At 42.5% G+C, this 19,338-nt stretch overlaps 1 protein-coding gene across 2 annotated transcripts; it reads left to right on the forward strand.

The window, feature by feature from the left end:
- The first annotated feature begins 1,227 nt into the window (after nucleotides 1-1,227).
- On the forward strand, nucleotides 1,228-18,206 carry BBS2 (Bardet-Biedl syndrome 2). Of its 2 annotated transcripts, XM_059667991.1 has the most exons (17): nucleotides 1,229-1,546; nucleotides 3,460-3,687; nucleotides 5,104-5,229; nucleotides 5,456-5,518; nucleotides 6,547-6,624; nucleotides 9,156-9,260; nucleotides 9,344-9,430; nucleotides 11,029-11,164; nucleotides 11,405-11,544; nucleotides 12,326-12,470; nucleotides 12,562-12,733; nucleotides 13,313-13,457; nucleotides 14,607-14,738; nucleotides 14,915-15,052; nucleotides 15,714-15,826; nucleotides 16,882-17,030; nucleotides 17,737-18,206. In XM_059667991.1, the coding sequence occupies exons 1-17, from the start codon at nucleotides 1,430-1,432 to the stop codon at nucleotides 17,841-17,843; spliced, it is 2,181 nt and encodes a 726-aa protein (XP_059523974.1). In that variant the 5' UTR covers nucleotides 1,229-1,429; the 3' UTR covers nucleotides 17,844-18,206. The 2 variants fall into 2 exon arrangements, with proteins under 2 accessions (XP_059523975.1, XP_059523974.1); XM_059667992.1 differs by lacking the exon at nucleotides 5,456-5,518 and having other exon boundaries at nucleotides 1,228-1,546.
- The last annotated feature ends 1,132 nt before the right edge of the window (nucleotides 18,207-19,338 follow it).

Consider the following 19,338-nt stretch of genomic DNA (forward strand, 5'->3'; position numbering starts at 1 on the left):
ACAGAAGAGGAAGTGGGGCAGAAAGGGGCTGGGAGTACTCAGAGGCAAGGCCTATCCGGCTGTCGGCTCAGGTCTTACCTTCCGCTAATGCCCTCAAATTTAGTCTTTGGACATTATTATGAAAGAGGTTACAACTAGTCAAGACGCACCAATAGGCTTGAAAAAAAAGATGCTCATTTGTACAGCTGAATTTACAAAATGCAAGTATCGACAATATTCTAGAAGCCATTTTTTAAGACCTACCTACCTAGCATCTGACCTAGTTATACTCCTCCTGTCAACCCTGTCTTCCCGCGGCCTCCAGGACACTATACTCGCCGGATCCTTCTTCATCAATGGCGGCTGCTTCTCGTCTCCTCTGTTGGTTCTGTGAATGAAGAAGGAGCCACACAGTAGACCCAACAAGAGCAGGCAGCCACATGGCAGGCTGACAAGCTCAGTGATGGAAGGTCACCACACAGGATGGTCTGATCGTAAGGTCCTCACTGGGCAGGCCATAGTGAGGAGCCACATCCCAGGCTCATAGCTTCTTTAGCAAAAGTCAGTCTTAACCTTGAGCCCTATGGACTGTTCTTAGGCATCTAGGATAAAGTGCCTTTGAAACGTTAGAGTAATTCTCTTTCCCGGACCCCACAGAGTCACAACTGCAGCACCAGGGCAGAGACCACGAAACTCCTCATTGTTAGCTTGTTGCCCACAGAGCACCTCTACAGTACTGTGAAGGTTAAATGTTCACTGTCCAGCACCCAGCTATGTAAAGAGGTACAGTGGGGCCTTGACTTACGAGATTAACTCAAATTACTCTATCAACTCAATGCAAAAAATCAGCCGAGAGACAGCTGGTATCTCAAAAAACTCGTTAGTCGGGACACTCGTAAGTCAAGGCCCCACTGTATGTGTTTCTGCATTTTGCATTTAATACCGTCCTAGAGATGTCCTCACTTTGCCTTTTTCCTGCCTCTTTAATTGACCAACGATGGATTTCATGTAACCTTCCTTAAGTTTATCTCCTTTGATTCTAAAATGTATAAAATGAACTGCAAAACTGTCATAGCAGCTAGAAGAAGCCCCGCGGGTGCGCTGGCCCCTGTAGACAGGTTAGTAATGGAAGATAAGGAGGATAAATTCCAGCAGCAAAACACGTGACTCCATTAAGTTCAGGCTCTGCCTCGGGAGAGGCTCCACTGCGCAGCCGCAGGAGCTGGGCGGGGCCTGCGCAGCCGCAGGAGCTGGGCGGGTCTGCGCAACTGCGGAGTAGCTGGCAGCCCGGGGTGGGGGCACCTCGGACCCGTGCTGTTTCGCGCTGGGCCCGAGGCAGCAGGAGCCGCCGAGTTGGTCTGGTCCCTGCGCCCCGCACCGCAGCGGGTGAGGCCGGCTCCGCTGCGCCGGCCTCGGGCCACCAGCCGTCCTCCCCAGGGCCGCCGCCACCATGCTGCTGCCCGTGTTCACTCTGAAACTGCGCCACAAAATCAGCCCCCGCATGGTGGCCATAGGGCGCTACGACGGGACGCACCCGTGCCTGGCGGCTGCCACCCAAGCGGGCAAGGTAACCGCTCCCACCTGCATGGAGCCTGGGCCCCTGGAGTCCCACGATCTCCGCGGGCCGCTACCCTCGACCCCGCCCCTCATCCCCCGACTCCGCCCCCAGCCTTGGGTTGCCCGGCAACCAGTCGGTAGTCCTGTAGTTTTCTGTCCAGCGCAGAATAATGAACAATGGGGTCTCGCATGAAAGGCTTTTCTGAGCAGTGAACTGTGCAAGGGGAAGGGACTGGTCAGGGTTAGCAGTGGTAACAGACCTCAGATTCTCTGCCTTTCCCTCTGAACTCCTTCCACTATCTCAGACTGCCCCGAGCCACACAACTTGATGAAAAAATATAGACAACGACCCCACCCCCCAATGAAATGATTCAGATTGCACTTTTGATTTTGATATGTATCCATGTACATTCACATCTTTTCCCATAAGTTATTCACTGAATACCTATGTACTTAGTGAATAACTTATGGGGAAAGATGTGCCAGGTGCTGTGCAAGGTGTGGGAGTCACAGAGATGAACAAGACATGGTCATTCAGCGGCCACCAATTTTTAAAAAAGTGGTAGATGTTGAGGATTGACATTCATCATCTCGGCATTCTTGCAACAATGCCAAGGGCAGCACCAGAGCGCTGGCTCTGGTACCTACCAATTTCATGACCCGGGGAAAGTTACTTAATAATAGTATCTACAACATCGGGTTGTTATGAGGATTAAATAAGTTAATATATATGAAGCATTTGCCATGTAAGAAATGGTCACTAATTGTTAACTGTTATTTTTTATCCCTCCCACGTCACTGACTAGTGGTTCAGAAAGGTTTGAAGTGATACTTGAGGTCACTCAACTAGAAAGTCATGGAAATGAGATTAGAGTCCTTGTTCTCTGACCCAGCGCAGATTTCATAATGATTAAAACATATATATAATAACCCTTTCCCTTATGTTGTGTATTCTTAGGATATGCCTTGGGATGCATAATTAAAAAATAATTTTCATTAAGTTGTTTAATGGAGTAAAGCACTTAGCACAGGCTCTGGCAAAGAATAATGCTCATTGCTATTGTTAAGCACTGACAAATGCCAGACAGAAATTCATATTGTTTCTGCTGGAAAGGGCCCATTGATAGTAGCTCAGCCCCTAATTTATTGAGGTCTTATGTGCTGGGTACTGTTCTTAGCTCTGCCAGGTGCAAGGGTGAATGTGATGAGTCTCTCCCCCTTAGAGCTTATATTTGAGAGGGGAAACCGGACAATTAAGGGGGCAAAATGTATTTTTATATCTGAGATTTGTATGACTCAGTTGAAGTCTGTAAAACATTTACTAACTACCAGACTGTTTTCAGGGTTAGGAAGTGAATTCATTCGGTGCTTGGTTGAAAGATACTAAAGGAAGTGTTTATTATTTTATTTGCTGGGATCGTTTTGGTGTGTCAGAGTGCTCTGACAGCCTGCGGAGCCTAGCATGTAAGCTGCCCTAGTAAGCAACTAGATCAGCGGTTCTCAACCTGTGGCGGTCGAACGACCCTGTCACAGGGGTTGCCTAAGACCATCCTGCATATCAGGTATTTACATGACGATTCATAACAGTAGCAACATGACAGTGACGAAGTAGCAACGAAAATGATTTTATGGTTGGGTCACAACATGAGGAACTGTATTTAAAGGGCCAGAAGGTGGAGAACCACTGAACTAGATCTTGTACATGACTTTGTTCTTTACAATGCCAGGAACCATGGATTCCCACAGTTCATAGTGACTGAAAGCCAGCCATGCACAGAACTGTGTTGTAGGTGTTAAGTAAGTTTATGGGTGATTAAAGTGACTTTTTGTTAATGTTGATATCTGTTAATAACCTAGTCTTTTAGAAAATGTATGTTAATTTTACGTATTTTAAGGGAATGTAATGAACTGGTTTTGTTGCAGGTTTTTATTCACAATCCTCATACACGGAGCCAGCATTTCAGCGCGCCCAGAGTCTACCAGAGCCCCCTGGAGTCTGATGTTTCTCTTCTCAACATCAACCAGGCTGTCAGCTGCCTGACTGCAGGAGTATTGAACCCTGCACTTGGCTGTGATGCTCTTTTAGTGGGGACACAGACAAATCTTTTGGCTTATGATGTCTACAATAATTCAGATTTTTTCTACAGAGAGGCAAGTATACCTCTTGATCGCCATAAAATCCCCCTGACCCATTCATGTTCATTCTGTTTTTTTTTAAAATATATTTTATTGATTTTTTACAGAGAGGAAGGGAGAGAGATAGTTAGAAACATCGATGAGAGAGAAACATCGATCAGCTGCCTCCTGCACATCTCCTACTGGGGATATGCCCACAACCCAGGTACATGCCCTTGACCGGAATCGAACCTGGGACCTTTCAGTCCGCAGGCCGACGCTCTATCCACTGAGCCAAACTGGTTTCAGCCATGTTCATTCTGTTATGCTTGAACAAGATCAGACATGGATTTTGGTTTATTACGTGGCTGTTGTGCTGTAGTCCAGCAACACGATGATTTTGCCATTTGCATCTGCTTCATCCACTTGACATTTATTTGGTCATGATTGCTAACCGCTTTCATTTTGCATTTCCCTCGTGAACAGTGATGTAGAACACCCTTTCCTGTGCCTGTTTATATGTCTTTTGTGAAGTGTTTAAATCTTTGCCTATTTATTTATTAGTAGTTTGTGTGTATTATTGGTTTGTAGAAGTTCTTTGTCAGATTTATATATAACAGATAGTTTCTCCCAGTATGTGGCTTATTCCAACAGGTAGGTATCTTTGATGAGTAAACGTTTTCAATTTTGATAAAGCCCAGCTATTCAATTTTTTTTCTTTAACTGTGTGTGAGTGCTTTTCCTGACCTTCTAAGCATCTTTGGTCACATAGATACACTTCCTGTGTTATTGCACAAGACTAGAATTGAGTTTAGGACTGTATTAGGGTTCTCCAGATAAACAGAATTAACAGGATGTGTATATAGAGAGAGGGGTGGAGGTGGGGTATATTTTAAAGAATTGGTTCACGTGGTTGTGGAGGCTGTCAGGTCCAAAATTTGCAGGGTCGGCTAGCAGGCTGGAGACCGAGGGAAGAGCTGATGTTGAAACACAAGTCTGAAGGCAGTGTTCTGAATTCTTCCTTCCTCAGGGACCAGTCTTTTTCTCTTAAGATCTTCAACTAATTGGACGAGGCCCTCCCACATTATAGAGTATAATCTGCTTTACTCAGAGGCTACTGATTCAAATGTTAATCTCGTCTAAACATACCTCCACAGAAGCATCTAGAATAATGTTCGGTCAAGTATCCTACAGAGCCTTGGACTTCGTAGCACCTTATTGTAGCAGATTAGTGTGTGACACCAAGGGCCTGAGTGTACCCTGCATCTGCGCTCAGCCTTGCATCAGCACGCGAACGCCACAGTGACATACACCTGCCTCTCGGGAGACCCTGTGGCTTCTCACATTGATGACGGAGGAATTTGAGTATCCAAATACAGATAAGGATACATGTTACCTCCCGTGTGCCTGCGCATCCTTGTTATCTGAGATTTTATTTTTTTTTCTTCTTAGGTGGCAGATGGGGCCAATGCAATTGTGTTGGGGACACTGGGGGACATTTCCTCTCCTCTTGCGATTATTGGTGGAAATTGTGCTCTGCAGGGTTTCGATCATGAAGGAAAGGACCTTTTTTGGACGGTATGCAGAACAAAACACGCTCTTTAGGACTCATTTTTACTCTAAATGTTCTTTATTTAGCTTTGTTTGTTTTTTACCATCCGTATTTATAATTCTGTGCATTAAAAAATATGCAAAATTTGAATAACACCTGTTGGTGGTTTGTAATCTTCTCTTCCCTGTGGCTATTATAGTCAGATGGAGTGGAAAAAGAGGGCATGCTCATGACACTGGGTTTTGTTTTCAGGTCACTGGAGATAACGTTCATTCCTTGGCCTTGTGTGACTTTGATGGTGATGGGAAAAAGGAGGTATGTGGGGGAGGAGATACTTCTCTTTGTGTTCAGCTGAATAAATTTTCCCGTGCAGTGACCTTGGTGTTGGGGGAAGTGTCAGCTTTTCATGGTTGCTCTTGGGCTCTGGTGCCTCAACAATGAGCTCCCTGGCCTCATTTGTCTTTCTCCTGTCTTTTGAACAATACGTCACTTTGTTTGTCTAGTGCAAAGATCAAGGCCATGCTGTTTCAAAGACACAGGGCAGGGAGGGAGGGTGGAACAGTTGATGGGACCGCAGTCATGGTCACAATCTTATAACTTGCTTTTGATGCTTTCGAATCATATCAGTAAACAGTTTTCAAGTTTGGCCAACTTTTTCAGGAATTTAGAAGTTTTAGAGATTGGCTCTTAGTTTTTGAAATTGATTCTCATGGTTCCTCTAGAAATTAGCTTCTTGAGCAGCCAGCGAACTGCTGTGTTGGGCAGTGACTTGCCCCTCTCTTGCCCATGGATGCCAGGCTCTGGCATTTGAAATGGGGCTTCCATCTGAGACAGGCAGGCGCTGAGCCAGCGAGCACTTTCAGGTGCGACCGGAAGAACACGCCCTGATGTGATGTGCAGCCCCCATGGCTGGAGGAAATCTCTAGAGCCACTACTTCTTTTTAAAAAAATCATATTTGTATTGATTTCAGAGAGGGAGCACGAGATAGAAACATCAGTGATGAGAGAATCACTGATTGGCTGCCTCCTGCATGCCCTGTACTGTAGATTGAGTCCAGAAACCCGGGCATGTGCCCTGACTGGGAATTAAGCTGTGACCCCCTGGTTTACAGGTCGATGCTCAACCACTGAGCCACACTGGCCAGGCAAGCCACTGTTTCTTCACTGACTGAATTTGTTGACGTTCACATTGTAGGGAACTTTCTGGAGCATTGGCTCACTGGGAAACTAGAAGTCTTGGGTAGCAGTAGCGACATACAAAATGTTATGCAATTTTTTGTTTTATTTATGGGAATTTTTCTGTGTTCACTTGCTGAACTAAATATGCATGTTTTTATTTTAAGCTTCTTGTTGGATCTGAGGACTTTGATATTCGAGTTTTTAAAGAAGATGAGATTGTGGCAGAAATGACAGAAACAGAGGTGAGAAGTGTGACCTTGGGCAACATAGATGAGCACAGTCCAATGTAACATAAGATGAGCGTGCTGGCCATTTTACAATCTAGACTGTCGTACGGTAAAAACTGTGGGGGTTAAACAGAGCTGGACATTACAGAGAAAGAAGCATTTAAAAATCTTGTATAAGACATATTTTGAAAAGACTGATTAAATAAAGGAAAATTGAGTGGAAAGGCATTTGCTTTAATGAGTCACATCATCATCATCATCATCATCATGGCAACTATTTATTATGCACTTAATATATGCCAGTCACTGTTCTAAGTGCTTTACATCAATGAAGTCATTTAACTCTACAACAGCCCTATTGGGAAGGAAATACTATTGTTCCCATTTCAATGATAATAAGGTTCTTCGTTAAATTACACACACAGGCCATGGCTACTACGTGGCTTGGTCAGGACTTGAACCTGTGTGTCTTGTCCTCTTCCTCCTCCTCGTGTCTGTTAAATGGGTTTGAATGAAGTGCATAAGTGAGATTTTTATACTTTTTCCTCTTCATTCAAATTAAGTACTTCTTAGGCACATTTCTGTAGGTAAACTTAAGAATTAGATGTTAGAGAACTTGGCTACTTTCTTTGTGACTATAATTACTTCATGTGATTGAACCTGATATGTTTCTTAAAGAATTTAAACTTCATTTTTCAAAGCAGTCCCTAAGATTGCCCTGGTCCTTTGTTGTTTTGACATGCTTAGGATATAAGCTGCTGGTTTTCCAGCAATGAGCAAGATGGAAGCAGAATAATTAGGATATTCTGAATTAAGGAAATAGAAGTTAAAGGAGCAATGGCTTGTGAACATTATAAACCAACAGAAAGAAAAAAAAAGAGAGAGAAGGGAGTCTGAGAGGTCAGAATGGCCTGATTCTGCAAAATGTAGTCACGTGGTGTGTGGGAGTCTGGCATTAAAACCACACTTGACCACTTATTCTTGCTTCTCAACCACTGAACCACACCAGGCAGGCTCATTAGCTTCTTAAAGGGGTTCGCCACCTCTCAGCCTGATCCCCTCCCCTGCAAAAAACTGACTTGACAATCACTGGCCTGTCGGTGCGGTGCCTGCATTGTCATTTCCCTTTCATGCAAATTTGTAGTAAATCTTTTCCCATTTGGTGGGAATCATTCACGTTTCATTGGATTTCTGTTGTCAATCCTGGATGTGAGGAGGGTGCATTCTTTTCCTAAATCCTAGAAGAGGCCAGGAAAACATGAAGTAGAACTAGGGCTTTGAGGTGACTATTGACCCTCTCGTTCACACAAGAAAAACTAGTGAACTAAGGAAGGACTAAGGGGCATAGGCAATCTGGGCTTAAATATATGAAAATGTGGACTTCGTAAAATTGTTCACTTCAGGGCCATTTTCTTGTCCTGTCAGTTTGATTTTGCCCCTAGCTCAAATGTCTTTTCCCAGATCAGCAAAATCATAATTTATTTGGCAGTTCAGCAGTACCAGGGACTGCCAGAAGAATGCCTCGAGCTAAGTAATTCTGAAACCCTAACAGCACTTTGTATTCAGAGTTAAGTGATGTGGGTGGTTTTGTAGAAAAGCTGTAGGTGTAGAGGAAATTACATAACTATTCTCTGCTTTACAATTTATTTCTTAAATATCTTTTATTAGGGTCAGAATGAGAAAGTAGATCTGCAAGATCATAGATGTTATTAAGCTTTAATTTTAACTTTAAAAGGTAATTTTGTTTAGTATGTAAAAATTTATGTTTGAGATGTTAAACTCCAGTCCTAATATATGCATTCTGTGTATTTTCACATACATACACAGAGGCATGTGCTTGGGTTGTCACTTTTCTAAGGATTGTGTGTTTTTTCTTTCTAAAAAATGTCTTTCATCTCTAGCAAACACATTATGTCACAGAAAAAAAAGTATACACATAAAAGACATTTAGTGGTGGATTTTGTAAGTTTTTTTAAAATTTAGACTCTGGGCCCTGGCCCAATAGCTCAGTTGGTTAGAGTGTCATCCTGATACACCAAGATTGTGGGTTTGATCCCCGTCAGGGAACAAACAAGAATCAACCAATCAATGCATAAATAAGTGAAACAACAAATAGATGTTTCTCTCTCTCTCTCAAAAATAAATTTAGACAGTGGGATATTATAAGTGAAGGTATAATATTGGAATAGTCATGAGAACATTTTTGAGTTAGTGTGAATTGTACATACTCTAGATCTTGTGTACTGAGCTTATTTCCTCCTTTGTCCCTCAATCTTATTGTATTTCTTTTTGTAATTTGCTGAAACTTGCCACATAAGCTTGATCTAAAACAGCAAACTTTGGGAGTTTATTCAGTTCTGATTATCCAGCCTGTGAAATAGATGCATTTGAAAAGAGGAATACCTTACCCACTAATGGACTGGAAGTGCATTTAAATCTAATTTTAACACACTTGTAGCAAGGCAGGCAGTTCTACAAAGCCATGCTTCACCTGAAATTGAGTCTTAATGAAACGCTGAGGTATTTTCATGCGCTATTTTTTGCAGATAATCACCTCTCTCTGCCCAGTGTATGGCAGTCGGTTTGGTTATGCCCTTGCCAACGGCACAGTTGGAGTTTACGACAAAACAGCCCGATACTGGAGAATTAAAGTTAGTATGATTCAGCCTCTGCTATGCAGAGATTTTCTACGCACCGAGAGACTTCTGTACTAATTATTGAAATTCCTTTTCAGTCCAAAAATTATGCCATGAGCATTCATGCTTTTGACCTTAATTCTGATGGAGTGTGCGAACTGATAACTGGTTGGTCCAATGGGAAGGTAAGTTAAATAGCAGAGTTCAGGTGTAATTCAAACTAATCACTGTCTGAGACATACTGGCTGTAGGATTCAGAACAGTAATCTGAGGGTACAAACTCGCATTCCTTGGCTGTGCTTTCAAATTTAACTTCATAATCTTTCCACATTTTTTCTTCCTGCTGTAGTTGTCAACACTATAGCGAGTGTCCTTTTGGCTTATGGCTCTAGTTGGTGATAATCTTCAGCGGATTCTTTCTAAATCTCTTCCTGGAAGGACTGAGAATCCATGCAGTCAGGGTGACTAGGCATAGTCAGCAAAACAAGCAATTTTCATAAGCTAATAAAGAACCATTTGTTTGCTCTTTTCTAATAAATTAATGCAAATAATGTTTCCCCAGCTATAACTTCAAAATAAAATCTTTTTGCTTTCTTTTTTCACTTCAGATCAGAATTTTGTAGTGTTTTGGCCGGTCAGGATTGTTTTGTGAGGCTGTCTGCGTGCTGCCAGATCTCCATGGCACCGTTTGCCCTCATTCTCCTCTGCCAGTGATGATTGCCTGGGGATCAGCTAATTCTTGGCTTTTCTCCTTCGATTTTTCTTTACTTTTGGCCAGGACCTTGTAAACTTCCTTTGCTATTATGCTGGTCTGGGTGTTAACAATTATAAGGAAAGACTGTGTAGTTGCATATTAAGAAATTTGAAAATCCAAAGATGAAAGGCTTCAGCACCCATAATTTTCAGGCTTCCATGATGATACTAATAGCGTGGATACGTGAATGTGATGTTCTCCAGACCAAGGGTAGGAGCTGGTAGTAGGCCAGGACCCAAATTACTTTATTTTCTTATTGCAGTTTTGACTAGAGGATGTTTATGAAAAGATAAAAGTAGTGAGTGGCCTGGGCCATTGAGATTTTCTATAGTCATTTGTTGATAACATGTGTTTGCTTAGAACACAATCATCACTTAGAACACAAACCTTCATTGTTGATTTTGAGATGCATTTGTTCCTGGTGAGTTGGGTATGTATTTGCCTCTCCTAGGAAGAGAAGACTCAAAGATGATAGATAGGAGACTCGCTAGGTATCCCAATAGTTTTTAAGGGGAAGAGGGACTCTTAAACAGGGTATTACAAAAGGTTATATCTGTGGTAGAAGGTTGGCTAGTTTGGCGTTTTCAAACTTTAGATATAGCTGTATTTCAACATTTATATGTAATAAAGAAATTTTTTTTTATATAGAGCTAACCTTTCTTGTATACCTCTATATGCCACGCCCTGTTCTAAGCGCTTTACATGTGTTAGCTCCTTTAGGCCTCATTCCAACCTAAGGCGTGTATGTGCAGTTATTGTCGTCATGTTCTTGTCATGGACCCACTGATGAGGAGACAGGCCCAGCCAGGGTGGCTAGGAAGCTTGCCCACGATCCCAGGGATAGCAAGGGCACAGCGGGGCTGGAAGCCAGGCAGCTGGCCTCGGGCCCCAGAGGTCATAGGTGCCTCCTCAGAACCCACAGGGCCCCATGGAGTATTCTGGGAAGCTGCTCAGCTAAATGACCTTGACATTTTCGTCTTTTTAAAAAACGAACATAAGTGATTTTTCAAGTTCTCATTTTACTTTCAGGTTGATGCTCGAAGTGACCGAACTGGGGAGGTCATCTTTAAAGACAACTTTTCTTCTGCCATCGCTGGTGTGGTAGAGGGAGATTACCGGATGGATGGCCACGTCCAGTTAATCTGCTGTTCAGTGGATGGGGAAAGTAAATTGGGATGGGAAAATCCTTGAGAAGTCAGATTTTCAGTTTGATTGGGTCAGAATACCAGACATTGCACTGTAAAATGTTTGCTTTGCTATCCTCTGGTCCTAACAAGTTCACCTACGTTGGGGCATGAGAAGTTAGGTGCGTGGTTATCGGACCAGGTAACTGATGACTTGCAAGCAGACCTGGCTGTACGTGGGCTGTTCCTTAGTGTGGTGAGCATTTGTTCCTTCTCTTCAGTCCGGGGCTACCTGCCAGGCTCGGCTGAGATGAGAGGGAACCTCATGGACACCAGCGTAGAGCAGGAGCTTATCCGAGAGCTGAGTCAGAAAAAACAGAATCTGTTGCTGGAACTCCATAACTACGAGGAAAATGCCAAGGTGGGGCCTAATGTGGAGGGGACATGGAATCTGAAAAGTTGGGGATCGGCATGTGAAAGCAGAACGAGAATGTCAGTGTCTGGCACGTGCGGGCTCCCTCCTTCCCACTGGCAGGAGCACAGCTGCTTCTGCCTTGTTTGCCTGGGTCAGAATGGAGGCGAACGTGTCCTTTCATCTAGAAACGCCACTTGCAGGCAGCTGAGCAATAGCGATCTTTTTAGTGGTCCAAGACATTTGCGGCAGCGCCATTGGTAGCAGCGAGCGGTGGGAAGCAGCTTAGATGGTGACCAGGAGCAGGGAGTATACGCTGGGGAATATGAAGCTGCTCAAAAGAACGAAGTATATGTACTTGGGCTGATATGGAAGGATATGTGGTATTAAGTGGGAAAAAAAGAACAGTATGTATGGGGTATCTTTTTAAAAAACAAATAACAAAAAGTGACAACCTGGGACCCTTCAGTCCACAGGCTGACGCTCTTTGCATTGAGCCAAACCGGCGAGGGCACACATAACTATTTTTGAATTTGCTATGCTAAATGAATTTTGTCACTTTAAGAGATCAGTGTAAAAAATGTGAAAGGCATGATGGGGTACAGTGGACCTGAAACACAGAAAGGGACGAAGGTATTTTTGCTTGGGAAAAGGCTGGGTAGAGCAAGGGGGCGCTAATGAGGAGTCTTCTGAATTCTGAAAAGCCAGATGGATATAAAATAACCACAGCATTATCAGCGACGCTGGTTCACTGTGCTGACTGAGTTGGAAGCGGTGGGATGTTTTGCAGGCCGAGTGGAGCAGCCCACTGAATGAGGCCGATGGGCAGTGGGGCACAATCCCAGCCAACACCAAGCTCCACACCGCCCTCTCAGTCAACCTGGGGAGCGAGACTAGGGCCGCTCACACAGAATTGTGCATTTCCACTTCGAACGGTAAGAGATGATTTAGAGCTGGCATTTTTAGGCACCTGTGCCATCTCCGAGTGGTTCTTCAACTGCCTTCCATTTCCCCTCTTCCCTGCAGACACCATCATCCGAGCGGTAATGATTTTCGCAGAGGGCATTTTTCTAGGTGAGAGCCACGTGGTGCACCCCAGCATCCACAGCCTCTCCAGCTCCATCTGCATCCCTATCACACCGCCCAAAGATGTCCCTGTGGATCTGCACTTGAAGGTCTTCGTGGGTTACAGAAGCAGGTGACCCTCTGCAAGTCCATTTATTTGCAGACGACACTGAGAGGGCGAGATGTGCGGGTTTTTCCATGGCACCAGGGGTCCTGTGGGGCCACAGGAGCCTTTAATGGTTCCCAGGACCTTATTTCCCTAATTTGAAACCTTCCAAAAAAGGGGGGTATTTAAGTTTCAGATGGTTATTTTCTGGTTTTAGTCTCATGATTTTATAATCACAAGATATGGTTAACTGATGATTTGTCAACTTCTAGTTTCGACCACTAAGATTGTAAGGGTTGGGATGCAGCTTTATATTAGAGTTTTATATACCTCAGCTTGTGGAGGAAATCCACTGGATTTGTGGAAGACAAAAAGCCTTTTCACATTTTTTTTTTGGTTCTTTTAAGCCCTTGGTTTATATGTATATGTAGACTTATGTTATCTCCAAATCTCAAACCCCATTAACATATTACTTAGCCTCAAGTTTTGGGTGATTTTTTTTGCCATCTGTGAAACCCTTAAATATCAACATGAAGACTTAGTGACTGTATTTTCTGGGCCTTGCGCTTTGAAACTGTTCTCTTGTGTCCCATTGGTCGGCCACAGCACCCAGTTTCACGTATTTGAACTGACCAGACAGCTCCCGAGATTCTCCATGTATGCGCTGACCGGCCTGGACTCCACCGGCCTGGACTCCGCCAGCCAGCCGCTCGGTTACGTCAACTTTACCATTGCTGAACGGGCCCAGAGAGTGAGCATCTGGCTGTTTTCTTTCAATACTTTTGCATTTTAGAATCCTCTGGATGTTATTTATTAGGAGAGAGGAATCACATGAATGAGTTATTTGATAGCAGTAAATATGACATGAGTTATATGGCTTGGAGTTGGTTGATAACCTAACAAAAATGTTGTTAAAGTACCCCCTCCCCTCATTCTGAAAAAATACAGACCGTATTTACCTGAACAATCCTCAGTTACAGGTGAATGCTCACCAGTTTTTAATTTCTCTCTATGGTTATGGTCCCAGTGTGGTTGTCCTGACCTAGTATTTAAAGAGGACCCTGCATCCAAATGGAAGGGGAGTGGGACTTGGGGCTGGGAATATTTTTGGGCTCAAATGCTACCTTACCTGATTAATTTCTTAGTGATTTTTGGGAAATGCCCTGCACCAGTCTGAGCCTCAGTTTACTTATCTGTGAGGATATCTTACCTCCCAGGGGTCCCTGAAGATTACATAATTGGTGTGAAAGCTCCATGTAAATTTGAGAGACCTGATACCAATGGACTTTAATCATGGCTGGACCTCAGAATTCTTAGTGAGGCTTTTTAATCACGTAGATTCTCAGGCCCGTGCCCAGCCCATGGAACCAGACACCCCATAGGTGGGCCCTTCCAAAAGCCTCACGGTGGTTCTTATGTGGAACTTGCGTTATAAACCACTGTAAATATTAACTTATTAATATTAATATTAACTTATTAATATTAAATTTTATTGTGTGGATGTGTCACAGTGTCTATGCTCTGTGTGCATGCATATTTCATTATTTTATTTTATTTTTTAAGAATGGACTGGAGTAATTTTAAGCAGGTTACATTGTCCAGAACATAGCCACAGAAGAGCTATTGTGTAAACAGAATTAGCACCATACCTGAATTGTTTCCGCATTGCATATAAGTTTATGTCTAATTTGAAGATACTATTAAATCATGCATGCTGTGGGGCCAGACATAATTATGAACATGCAGAAGGTGGGGAAAGGGAGTGTGGTTAGTGTTTTCCTGGTGGGGGTGGTGTGTTCATTTACCAAACAATGAAACGAGAAAGGAGGATAACTCTTAACAATGACTGTACTTGAAAATGACTAAACTTGAAGTTCACTTCATCCTATTCATTTTTAAGGTTTTTGTATGGCTCAACCAGAACTTTCTGCTCCCAGAAGACACCGACATTCAGAATGCTCCATTTCAAGTGTGTTTCACATCCTTACGGAACGGTAGCCAGCTGTATATAAAAGTAAAGCTGAGTGGAGAGGTAAAGTTTAATGTTTTGGACATAACTTAAGTCTGTTAGGGTTAACCCCTATCTTATTCATCACCACATATAAATTTATACTCAATAAATGTGTTGAGAATGGGGAAATTCAGGTTTCAACTTAGTTTGTCTTTAATATCTGAGGATGCTGAACTTGTCTCTTTTCCTCTGGATAGATCACTGTGAAGACTGATGACATTGATCTGGCTGGTGACATCATCCAGTCAATTGCATCATTTTTTGCTATTGAAGACCTTCAGGTGGAAGCAGATTTCCCTGCCTACTTTGAGGAGTTACGAAAAGTGCTAGTTAAGGTGAGGGCTACCAGTGGATGCATTTATGAGAACGTGGCAGTTTAATGTCTGAAATGTTTCTCGTAGGAGAGTAATGGCACTACGACTGTACATGTGTTATATGATAATTACATTTTAAAGCATTCTGCAAATTCTCAAAATCAAAATTGAACTAGTATTGGAGAGTTCACTAGTTAAAGGATTTATTTTATGACAGTGAGTGGTTAGCTCTTGACCACCCTGCTTTCTTTCTTTGATTTAGGGGAATACTTTTTAAAATATATATCAGCAGTTTCCTTTGCTAACCCTTCATCTTACTTTTATCTACTTTGCTCTTTGGTTTAGGGATTTCCAACAACACAAATTCAAAAGAAAAAGGAAAACTAACAATTTTGATTGGTCCCAAATTATAACCAAGTTCCTACCCCCAATCTCTAGAATGTTAATATGAGCGTTGCTAGGGCTCCCATGCTTAGGCACTAACAGGAATGTCACTGTGAGTGTTGGAGGCAGCACAGACTAATCACTTCACTGAGGAGGAGCTGACACAACGGGGTTAAGATGGGCCAAGTCAGCAGGGGAAGGAGAGGGCCTTGCTATGGTAGACAGTGTCTTCTCAGGCCGTCCGGTTTTTAAGCAGTCTGGGAGGTCTTTTTCATTCCTGAGTGTTCACGGTCTCCAGGTGGATGAATATCACTCAGTGCATCAGAAGCTCAGTGCTGACATGGCTGACAATTCCAACCTGATCCGAAGTTTGCTGGTCCGAGCTGAGGATGCTCGTCTGATGAGGGACATGTGAGTATTCACTGGGACTAGGACAGGTGCAAGATGAAACATGGCAGCAATATGGAATGGCAGCTCTCAGATGCTACTAGGAGGAGTGTGTTTGGTACAAAGACTTTGTAAAATAACTTGGCATTATCAGTAGAGTTGAAAATCCGCATGTCCTATGACCCAGCAACTCTCCTGGTTTACAACCTAGAGAAACGAATGCCTGTGTAAAGCAGGATGTTTTTATAAGAATGCTCATAAAGGCTTGTTCATGAGAACTCCAAAGAGGAGACAATCCAAACTAGCATCAACACTACTGTGGATAAATTATGGTATGTCCACACAAACGGAACACTGCTCACAATGAGAATGCATGTATCTCAATAACATGTACCAACGTGAACAGACCTTATAAGCATAATGGAGATAGGCAGAAGTAAGACTCAAAAGAATATGTGTAAAATGCTTCCATTTATATGTCGTTTGGAAACAGATTAAACTAAACTGTATCATTTGGGAAGCGTACATAGATGATAAAAATATAAAGAAATGCAGGGGAGAGATTCTCATATAAGATAGTATTTTCTCCTCAGGAGAGCACATCAGGAAGCTTCTGGGGTGCTGGCAATGCCTTTTTGACTTGGATAATAAACATTTGTTCTGTGAATATTTTCAAATGTGCATTACATTTTACAATAAAAAGGTGAAAATGAATAGGGGCAGGTCTAGCAGATTTTGTCTAATTATGCTAATTTGAAGCCTGGAAGACAGGTGATCACCTTGCTCACTTTTCCCAGCACAGTGGGCACTTGATCATTCTTGGCTCCTAAATTCAAACAAACTGTGGACTGATAAGAGAGGAAGACCACTTGCCTTCCATTTATTTGTAAGAAATAGAGTACTTTGATAGAAACTTCTCAATGTTTCCAAAGCAAAATTTAGAATTACCCTGCTTTAATGACAAACAGCTAAGAATTTGGTGTCTTCTATTCTTTGTGTCTGAGAAGTTTGCACGGTTTTTTCATTTAAGCCTGCCATATCGAGGTACAATGATGTTCAATTTCTATTGATTTACACAGGAAAACAATGAAGAATCGCTATATGGAGCTCTATGATCTTAATAAAGACTTGCTAAATGGATATAAGATTCGCTGTAACAATCACACAGAGCTGCTGGGAAACCTCAAAGCAGTAAATCAAGCAATTCAAAGAGCAGGCCGTCTGCGTGGTAAGTCTCTGTATAGCGCTGTCATTAATAATTTGGGGGTGAGAATCACTGAAGATGGTGGTAGCTTCGAGAATTCCTATTGGGGCCTGTATCTATAGAGACTTTTAACACTCAGGTTGGCACCAGTCGCTTGAGTTTCAGTCAGCCTGTTCAGCTTGGTTAGTATCCAGATTTCAGAGGAAAGCAAGCTTGTAGCTCCTTTTCTTAGACCTTGCAGCATCCTTGAAAGAAAAACCTAGTGGCATATACCCAAGAGGAAAGCCTTAAGTACCCTTATTAAAACAAACAAAGGGAGACTGAAAATTAATGAGTTAAGTGTTCAATTTAAAAGTTAGAAAAAGAATAATAAAGAAACCCAAAGGAAGCAGAAATAACCAGAGATTTTTACCTAAAATCTGCTGTTTGGGGTAAGTGCTTTTGACTTCCTTTTAGAGATAATCTTTAGTAGGTGGATATGAGCTTTGATCCTTTTCTATAAAACGGACTTGATTTCTAGGTTTGAAATGGTCTCTAGATTTGGTTTGTGATAAACTTCCTCATATAGGTTATCTTTTTAAGGGAGTGATAAGATAATTTAGTTGAATTTGCACTACCATTAACTCTCTTCTACCCTAATTTCACACTGTTTTAAAGCTGGCCTCTGATTTATAATTTCACTTTTAATAATCTTTCAGATCGTACTGATTTGCTATTTCTTTTCATATAGTTGGAAAACCAAAGAACCAGGTGATCACTGCTTGTCGGGATGCGATTCGAAGCAACAACATCAACACTCTGTTCAGAATCATGCGGGTGGGGACAACTTCTTCATAGGAGAGAGAATAGGTAGTGAAGTTCCTAGAAAGTGTTCTTGCCTAAAAACCTAGGTTGGTTTGCTTTGGATCGCATCCTGGTGAACTGAGGGTGCTGAGAATGAAAACAACCTTGGTGAATTGTACAAATGAAAGACAAAGCATTGCATCTGAAAAGTGTATTCACTTTCTGTTTTTAAGATCCAGTAGTTCTGTTGCCAAATAATAGTAGGTTTGTATGGAAGGAGGTGAATACTTTTGAAACATTAGGGCTCCGAAGTCCAATTATTTCTGCATATATGTAAAGCTGATGTATAGATACGTCTATTTTCTTGTAATTGAACTTGTAATTTTAAAATAGATTATCTACCTTTACACATTAAAATTTGTGTTGACTGATTTTAAAATCACCACAGCAGAATTGCATAAACCATTTCTATTACGTGCAGAGGAAAAAATACGGACACTTGTGTGCCTTCATTTTAATCACTGAAAGGTGGTTGTAAACAGATTTGTATTAAAAGTTTATGTGACCTATTGGTTGGAGTAATGTTAACTGCTAAAATAGACCTCAGAATTCCCAAGGACCCATTTACTTCTCAGTATGTCAGATTTCTCTATAGCTGCTCAGGGACATCTAGGGCAGCCTTTCTCAGCCTGAGTTCTCTAGAGTAGCGGTCGCCAACCTTTTGGACCTCACAGACCATCGGCTGGCAACCGCTGCCCTAGAGACACCTGCCTCAGGAATGATTGGAGTGACCACTTCTACTGCAGGCAGTGAGGACCTTATGGCCTTGGGGCTTCCCTCTCACTTGAAACTCTACGGGACCAGGGCTGTCCTAAGGCCTTGCAGTTATTTCTGTCCAAGCCAGCAGGAGAGGAAAAGCTTTTCAAGGCTGGTCTGGAAATGGCCTACTCCTTTCCACTCGTACTCCACAGCCAGTGTGGCCACGCCTGACTGCCAGGCCAGGAAATGTTACCTAGCTGCGTGCTTACCAGGAAGAGAAAGCTGGAGTGGGACCAATACCTAGCAACTCTTCTTCTTCTTTTTTAAAATATATTTTTATTGATTTCAGAGAGGAAGGGAAAAGAAGAGATGGAAACATCAACGATGAGAGGGAATCATTGATCGGTTGCCTCCTGCAGGCTCCCTACTGGGGACCGAGCCTGCAATCCGGGCATCGAACCTTGACCGGAATCGAACCTGGGACCTTTGAGTCCGCAGGCTGATGCTCTATCCACTGAGCAAAACTGGCCAGGGCAGCAACTCCTTTTCTAAGAGTTAAAATTTTGCCTTAAGGTTGATTTCAGGACCGGTTTAGTCCATTTTCACATCTTAGTAGTATTCATTCCTAAGTAGTTGAGGGAGAGGAGCCTTTCCTCTGTGGCAAATGAACTTTACTAGATTCTTCCAGTTGATCTTTAGGATTATGCCTTCTATTTCTGATAGGTGAGCTTTATGGAGTCCAAATTTTAATGAGATTATGCCTTATAATACCTTTGTTTTGCATTTTTAA

This window comes from Myotis daubentonii, chromosome 15 (genome assembly GCF_963259705.1).
Source record: "Myotis daubentonii chromosome 15, mMyoDau2.1, whole genome shotgun sequence".
Lineage (NCBI taxonomy): Eukaryota > Metazoa > Chordata > Mammalia > Chiroptera > Vespertilionidae > Myotis > Myotis daubentonii.

What these genes read in the sequence shown, in the direction of transcription:
- BBS2 (XM_059667991.1), top strand. Translation starts at nt 1,430, where the DNA reads ATGCTGCTGCCCGTGTTCACTCTGAAACTGCGCCACAAAATCAGCCCC. An exon ending in GTGCATTTCCACTTCGAACG is followed by an intron (nt 12,471 to 12,561) that starts GTAAGAGATGAT and finishes TCTTCCCTGCAG; the next exon opens with ACACCATCATCCGAGCGGTA. An exon ending in TTGCTGAACGGGCCCAGAGA is followed by an intron (nt 13,458 to 14,606) that starts GTGAGCATCTGG and finishes TTCATTTTTAAG; the next exon opens with GTTTTTGTATGGCTCAACCA.